The 7,691-nt window shown below is 35.4% G+C and overlaps 1 protein-coding gene across 1 annotated transcript; it reads right to left on the bottom strand.

The window, feature by feature from the left end:
- Nucleotides 1-4,690: 4,690 nt before the first annotated feature.
- On the bottom strand, nt 4,691-6,375 carry LOC107897928 (cucurbitadienol 11-hydroxylase). Its single transcript, XM_041097242.1, has 4 exons — nt 5,665-6,375; nt 5,439-5,588; nt 5,115-5,372; nt 4,691-4,992 (listed from the first exon to the last, which is right to left on the bottom strand). The coding sequence occupies exons 1-4, from the start codon at nt 6,193-6,195 to the stop codon at nt 4,819-4,821; spliced, it is 1,113 nt and encodes a 370-aa protein (XP_040953176.1). The 5' UTR covers nt 6,196-6,375; the 3' UTR covers nt 4,691-4,818.
- Between the last annotated feature and the right edge of the window lie 1,316 nt (nt 6,376-7,691).

The following is a 7,691-nucleotide window of genomic DNA, read 5'->3' as shown; positions in this document are numbered from 1 at the left end:
GAAGATACCGTAGAATCCATTTCACAGCTTGCCAATGTCCTTTTCCAGGATCATGCATATACCTGCTCACAACTCCAACAGCTTGTGAAATGTCAGGCCTCGTACACACCATCGCATACATCAAACTCCCAACTGCATTAGCATATGGGACTTTTTCCATATATTCTCTTTCTTCTTCAGTTTTCGGAGATAATTGAGCATTAAGTTTCAAATGAGAAGCAAGTGGGGTACTTACATGTTTTGTGTTTTCATTTACACCAAAACATTGTAATACCTTTTTCAGTTATTGCTTCTGATTCAAACAAAGCTTGCCTCTCTGTCTATCTCTACTTATCTCCATGCCGAGAATCTTCTTGGCCTCACCTAGATCTTTCATCTCGAACTCTTGATTCAACTGAGCCTTCAGCTTATCTATCTCATTTTGGCTCTTCGAAGCGATTAACATATCATCAACATACAAGAGTAGATAAATGAAAGATCCGTCATGCAGCTTCTGCAAATATACACAATTGTCATATTTGCTTCTTGTGTACTTCTGCCTTCTCATAAAGCTATCAAATCGCTTATACCACTGCCTCGGGGATTGCTTCAATCCATATAGCGATTTGTTCAACTTACAAACCCAATTTCTACCACCAGCATCTGTGTATCCTTCGGGCTGAGTCATATAGATCTCCTCTTCTAACTCACCATGCAAGAAAGCCGTCTTAACATCAAGTTGAGCTAGCTCCAAATTCAACTGTGCTACCAAGGCCAACAAAATTCTAATGGAGGAATGCTTCACAACAGGGGAAAATACATCATTGTAGTCAATTCCCTCCATATGAGCGTAGCATTTAGCTACCAATCTTGCCTTGTAGCGAATATCCTTCTTGCTAGGAGATCCATCTTTCTTTGCGAATACCCACTTGCATCCGATTGCCCTTTTACCTTTCGATAATTGCGCCAATTCCCAAGTATTGTTCTTCAGGAGAGACTACATTTCTTCATCCATGGCGCTTTTCTATTTATCACTTTCTAAGCTTTGCATTGCTTCTTGATAAGTGATAGGAATATCATCAACAACGGGAAGGGCGTAGGCCACCATATCAGTAAATCGAGCAGGTTTACGAATTTCTCTCCGTGGCCTTGCAACTGCAACTGGTTCTGGTGTACTTAATGGTTCTTGGGTCAGAACCTCTTCAACCTCTAATTCCTCCATTGTGGCTGGAGAATTAGACTTATTAACTGGGTAAATCCCCATCTGCTCAAACTCCACCTGTTTTGGAGTACACTTCACCTGTTGTGGAGTATTGCTCGTCTGAATATCTTTATCTGCTACCTTTTTCAATGTGGCAGATTCATCAAAGGTAACATCTCTGCTACAGATCATTTTCTTTGTGCTTAAGCACCAAAGACGAAATCCCTTCACTCCAGAAGTGATTCCCATAAAGAGAGCTTTCTTTGCCCTCGGATCTAACTTTGACTCATTCACATGGTAATATGCAGTGGATCCAAACACATGTAAGGAATCATAATCTGTAGCCGGTTTTCCAGACCATACCTCCATAGGAGTTTTTCTTTCGAATGCAGATGATGGCAAACGATTAACAAGATGGCCAGCGTATGTCACAGCCTCAGCCCAAAATTGCTTGCCCAACCCAGCATTGGACAACATACATCGAACTTTCTCCAGCAATGTTCGATTCATACGCTCTGCCAATCCATTCTGCTGTGGTGTATCCCTAACTGTGAAGTGTCGAACAATACCATACTCTTGGCACACATCGAAGAACGGATCACTTTTATATTCCCCTCCATTGTCCGTCCTAAGCCGCTTGATTTTCTTGCCAGTCTGGTTTTCGATCATAGTTTTCCATTTAAGAAAAACTCTAAGCACTTCATCCTTAGTTCTCATGGTATACACCCAAACTCTTCTGGAAAAGTCATCAACAAAAGTAACAAAGTAGTGTTTTCCTCCCAATGAAGGTGTCTTGGAAGGCCCCCACACATCTGAGTGAACATATTCCAAAATACCTTTTGTATTATGGATAGCAGTACCGAATTTCACTCTCTTTTGCTTTCCCAGAACACAATGCTCGCAAAATTTTAATTTGTAAGCCATTGCACCTTTCAACAATCCTTGCTTTGCCAGAATTTGCAAGGATTTTTCGCTGGCATGTCCCAACTTCATATGCCACAACTGTATTGAGTCCAATTCTTTGTTGCCGGAAGCTGCAGCGACTGCTCCAATAACTGTACTACCTTGGTAGTAATACAAGTTATTTTTCCTGATGCCCTTCAATATCACAAGTGCGCCAGATGTCACTTTCAAAACCCCATCTCTCATAGTAACAACTGAACCATTGGATTCCAAGGCTCCCAATGAGATGAGATTTTTCTTCAAACTGGGCACGTACCGAACATCAGTCAGAACTCTGGTTGATCCATCTTGATTCTTTAATTGGATTGAACCTATCCCAACAGTTTTACAGGCATTGTCATTGCCCATATAAACAACTCCTCCATTTAGTTCTACTAAATCAGAGAACCACTCCCGGTTAGGGGACATATGAAAGGTACAACCCGAAATCAATATCCACTCATCTGAATGGAACGACGATGATGATGCAACCAGTGATAGTTCAGAGTCACTAGTATCATGCTTTGCAACACAAGCATCTACAGCAGCTTTTCCCTTATTCTTCAGCTTTGGACAATTTTTCTTCCAGTGGCCTTTCTCATGACAAAAAGCACATTCATCTTTCCCGAGTCTGGACTTTGACTTTGATCTCCCCTTTTGAGTTTTCTTCCGAGTGTATGAACGACCTCGGACTACTAAAGCTTCTGTATCTCTGATTGAGTTTTTCTGTTTGTCCTTCTTTCTCTGTTCATAACTGTATAAGGCCGCACAGACTTCGCTCAGAGATATATCACTCTTGCCATGAAGTAAAGTAGTTTCTAGGAACTCAAACTCCTCAGGAAGTGACCCCAACAGCATCAAAGCCAAATCTTCATCTTTGAATGTCTCATCCATATTCAGCAAATCAGTGACTAACTGATTAAATTTGGTGATGTGATCATTCATTGTGGTACTTGGGACGTATGTGAAGCGAAACAGTCTTTTCTTCAAGTGGAGCTTATTTTGACTGTTTTTCTTCAAAAAATTTTCTTCAAGTGCCACCCACAACTTATTTGCAGAAGTCTCCTTTGAAAAAGCATACCTCTGCTCTCGAGAAAGGCATGTCGAATTGTGCCACATGCCAACCGATTGATCGCCTTCCAATCTTTCTCCTGTACATCATCTGGTTTCTCTTCATCAATGGCAATGTCTAGACCCTGCTGAAAAAGGGCATCTAGAACCTCACTTTGCCACATACCAAAATGGCCCGTGCCATCAAAGATCTCTACGGCCAATCTTGCATTTGCAATTGTCGGTCTTGTCCACATGGACGATGTTGAAGCTCCTACACCGACCGTTTTCTCCATAATCTTTCAATATACCTAAGGAAATCTTTTCTGATGTGGAAGATCAGTTTAAACTGCAACCACAGAGCATACTACGATTAACCTTCGGCTCTGATACCACTTGTTGTTCCAATAGGGTCGGAAGCGTATAAATTATTGTACTAAAAAATCACACAAAGTTCAATTCCCAGGGAAGAGAGGTGGATCACAAGGATCTCTTAAATACCAAGTCTTTCCTTAGTCAGAATATTCCTTCTAACGTAATTTAATAGCACAATTAAATACTACTATTATACCCTCAAATATTGAAAGAAAAATAGGACAAAAAGAACATAAGAGTTTTAACGAGGTTCGGTAAATTATACCTACGTCCTCGAGCACTAACACCAGATGATAACTTTACTATCTCCAAAATATTACAAACAAATAGAATTCCTTAAGAATTCTCAAATGGGAGAAGAGAGAAAACTAAGAGAGAAAGATTGGTTGGGATAGTGTAAATGAGAAATGGTTAGGCCTATTTATAGTTGAGGTTCAGGGACTAACTTGCAAATGGCCTAAAAAATTAGGGACCAAAATTGCAATTATCCCATTCAACTTTAAACAACTTGCCTACCATTTTTTTCTTTCGGTGCCACTTGCACCTCCCATTTTTTTGACTTTTCAACACCCCTTTTAATTTGTCTTTTCAACAACACAAGTAATTAAATACCTTCCATCTTGAAGGGTTGAAGGTAAGAGGATCTTCGAAAGCCTCAGGATTAAGCTGTAGGGCTGCAGGCACAACCATGATAGCCCAACCTTGTGGTATTATGTACCCTGACAAATTAAGAAAAGTTAAATATGCACACACATATAGAGAGAGAGAGATTTAATTAAACAATGTATATATGGTTAGTAGTGTGTGTTAAAGAGATGATTACCATTGACATGAATGTCTTTTATAACCCTTCTTAAGATCCCAGGAGCAACATTTGCTAATCTAAGCGACTCATTGATGACCTTATAAGCACAAAATTACATGAATTAATTATTAAACCTCACGCTTGATTCTTGATAAAACCTAAATAAAGGGAACAGATTAAAATTAATTAAAGAATATATGTATACAAGAGAGATTCACTTTCGTATCTTTTTGTACAATTAATATTTTAAGTATTCAATTGTTGAATTTAATATTTCATTAATATAAATAATACATGTCAAATTTGATGCAAATTTAAAATTTATAACCATTTGTTTTATGAAAGAAATTCCAACGGTTGAATATATATTTTAGATCGGTACAATAGAGACATTGGATCAATTAAAAAATTTATATGCATGATATATATAATTATATCGATAGATTTAACGGTGGAATCATTATTTTTACACTAGTGTAAATGGATTCTCCTCGGCTGTATATAAAGGGAGAGAGAGATGACATATATGACTAACGTTACGAGTAAAATGCATGGATTTGTAATCCTCCCATTCAAGTCCATCTTCAAGTCCAGGATTACAATCTCTTCTTTTCTTATTAAGAATCTGCTCATGCTCCTCCTTGTCAAGAGTTAAAAAAATATATATAAATTTACAGATAATGAATTATACAAGTATATAAATATATATAAGAAAAAAGAAAGAAAATATTAAATAATTATATATCTTGATTACTTACGTACCGTAAGTTGTTGTAGTAAAGAAGGATGGTCGGATAAATACTTGATGGCTAAGGCAATAGTGGAAGAAACAGTCTCAAAGCTAGCGAGGAGGATTCCAAAGAGAACATGAGTGGCAAATTCCTTTGTCAAGAATGATTCTGTCCTCATGTCTTCCACAATTTGGTCGAGAAAATCTGTTTTGCTAATTCGTCCACCTTCTCCCGAATTCATTCTCTCTTCCACTAATTTACTTATAACTTGTATTACTTTTTGCTGCCTCTGCAATGTTTATATATAGATATTTTAATTCCGTTTTAGGAATACTAGTTTTCTTGAATGGCTTACCTTTTTACATCTGTAGAAAGCAGTACCGGGGACGCGGAAAGGAAATGCCATCAGTCCCTCCAAGAAGTTGGATAAGTTTAGGGCTATAGTATCTGACGATTTTTCTGGTTCGTAACTAAGCATGTGCTTCGCAGTAAATTCAAATATCATCTGCAAATAATTGTTTATTAGAAAACTAGTGATTCAATGAAGAGAAAAATTAGTAAATATATTGAAAGAGACTTACTGCAGCAGTTTGGTCTTTGAGTTGTACCTCCGGCTGCTTAGCCCACTCCTGCAATCTTTGATTTATGGCACATTCTAGTTGAGGCAGCAGCCTGTGTTTAAGAGTCTCAACACCAAAGTGATTCAAAACAAGGTGCCTCAGATATTTGTGTACATAGCCACTTGCTGCTGTAGTATCTTGGCGAAGCAATTTTGCGAAGGAATCCATGTACCACATCTCAACAAGTTTACCTTCTTGTTGAAACAAGAAACTATTGAAATCGGGATCCGCCGATATCACAATTGATCGACCTGCTACACTTGTTTTGAACAGTGGACCATACCTACTCATTCTTTCCTTAAAAAAAGGATGGATGTCTATGGACCTGGCTGTGACAAGTAAACTGAGGGTGTCTCCCAGGAGTGGGAGTCCCATCGAACCTGGAGGCAGTGTTCCTTTACATTTAGGGTTCCTCCACCTATAAATCCACCTAATACTTATTACAAGCAAAGGAAACAAGACAAGCCAAACAGACCTCACCATCATCTCCATCAAACTCAACTCAAGTAGCTAAAAATATTTAAGAGGAAAACTAAGATCCAAGAGTGCAGATTAGCAGCCACATTGGGTTATTCTATTTATATGCTTCAATGTTCTGAGCTTAGTCCTAATTTATGTAGACTAACTCCATTCTTATTATGCTGAATGGTGGACATCTTCATTTCCACACATTCTTCTCAAACTTAAAATATATATTTTATAAAGAGAAGAGAATATATGCAACTATGATTTCACTTCATTCCTTTCTAATGAGGAGAATGACAAATCAAATTTTTCCTTCTCAATTATAAATACATAAATAAGAGAATAAATTTGGAGATTATAAAAATTAAGTGGAAATCTATTTATGGAAATATTTACAATAATATTTTAGTTATTATAATTTTAAAATAATTGATAGTTTTTAAGAATAAATATCCATTTCTAAAAAAAACTTGAAGCTTTTGAAAATTTTTTTTTACACTAAACCAAGACTTTTTCCTACTAATATCTAAAATGATTTTTATAATTAAAATTTGACGATTAAATTGATAAATTCATTAAACTAAAACCTTTTATTTTTTGTAATGTAAAAATATAATTTGATGTAAAATAAAAAGTTTCAACTTATGATTTTTTTTTCGATACAAGAGTTTTAATCACGGCTTCATTTAAGTTTCAACTTATGTAACGTCTCTATCTTCTTGACAAAAATTATTTAAAATTACATTTTAAAGTTTTGATGTATTTTCAATTTGATATTTAATAAGTTAATTAAGAAAAAAATGTTTAGCAATTTTATTTCAATAAAAGAATTAGTCATGATTTATAAATAAAAATGGAAAAATCAATTATATAGATTTTAAAAAAGGTTAATATGTTTACAATTGTAATGTTTAAACTTTATTGTTAATATTTCGCATATATATTTCGTTAATACATTAAAAATATCTTATACAACAATAAAAAAATATTATATTTTTAGTTCTCCCTCGAATTTAAGATCCCTTTTCCATCTCTTTTTTTTTTGTTATGAGATTTTTGATAGTCTTTATTTATATTTATACACATTTTCACTACATTGCGATGCATGGATTTAATTTATATTTAATAATTAATATATATGCATATGCTCAAATACAACTAGGTATATGGCGAAATTATTTTATGAACCCTTCCCAGCATATCATTCATGGTCTTTTTCTAATTATTTAATGACATTTCAATAATTTTTTTCATATCATTAAAACATAATTTTGGTAATTATTTTATCATTGAACCCCAAATCTAGAATCATGAACCCTAACCCTAAACTCGAATTCCAAAGCTTGAACCTTGAATCCTAAACTGATTCGGGATTTGGGTTTAGGATTCAATGTAAAAATGACCAAAATTATGTATCAATTACATGGAAAAAATTGTTGAAATATTATTAAATAATTGAAAAGAGACCATGGATGATGTAGTGAGAAGAGTCCATAAAATAATTTCTCAGTATAAATATAATT

The sequence above is a fragment of the Gossypium hirsutum genome, chromosome D07 (assembly GCF_007990345.1).
Source record: "Gossypium hirsutum isolate 1008001.06 chromosome D07, Gossypium_hirsutum_v2.1, whole genome shotgun sequence".
Taxonomy (NCBI): Eukaryota; Viridiplantae; Streptophyta; class Magnoliopsida; order Malvales; family Malvaceae; genus Gossypium; species Gossypium hirsutum.
The sequence above is the reverse complement of the archived record's forward strand: the minus strand, read 5'-3'. Positions and strand labels throughout refer to the sequence as shown.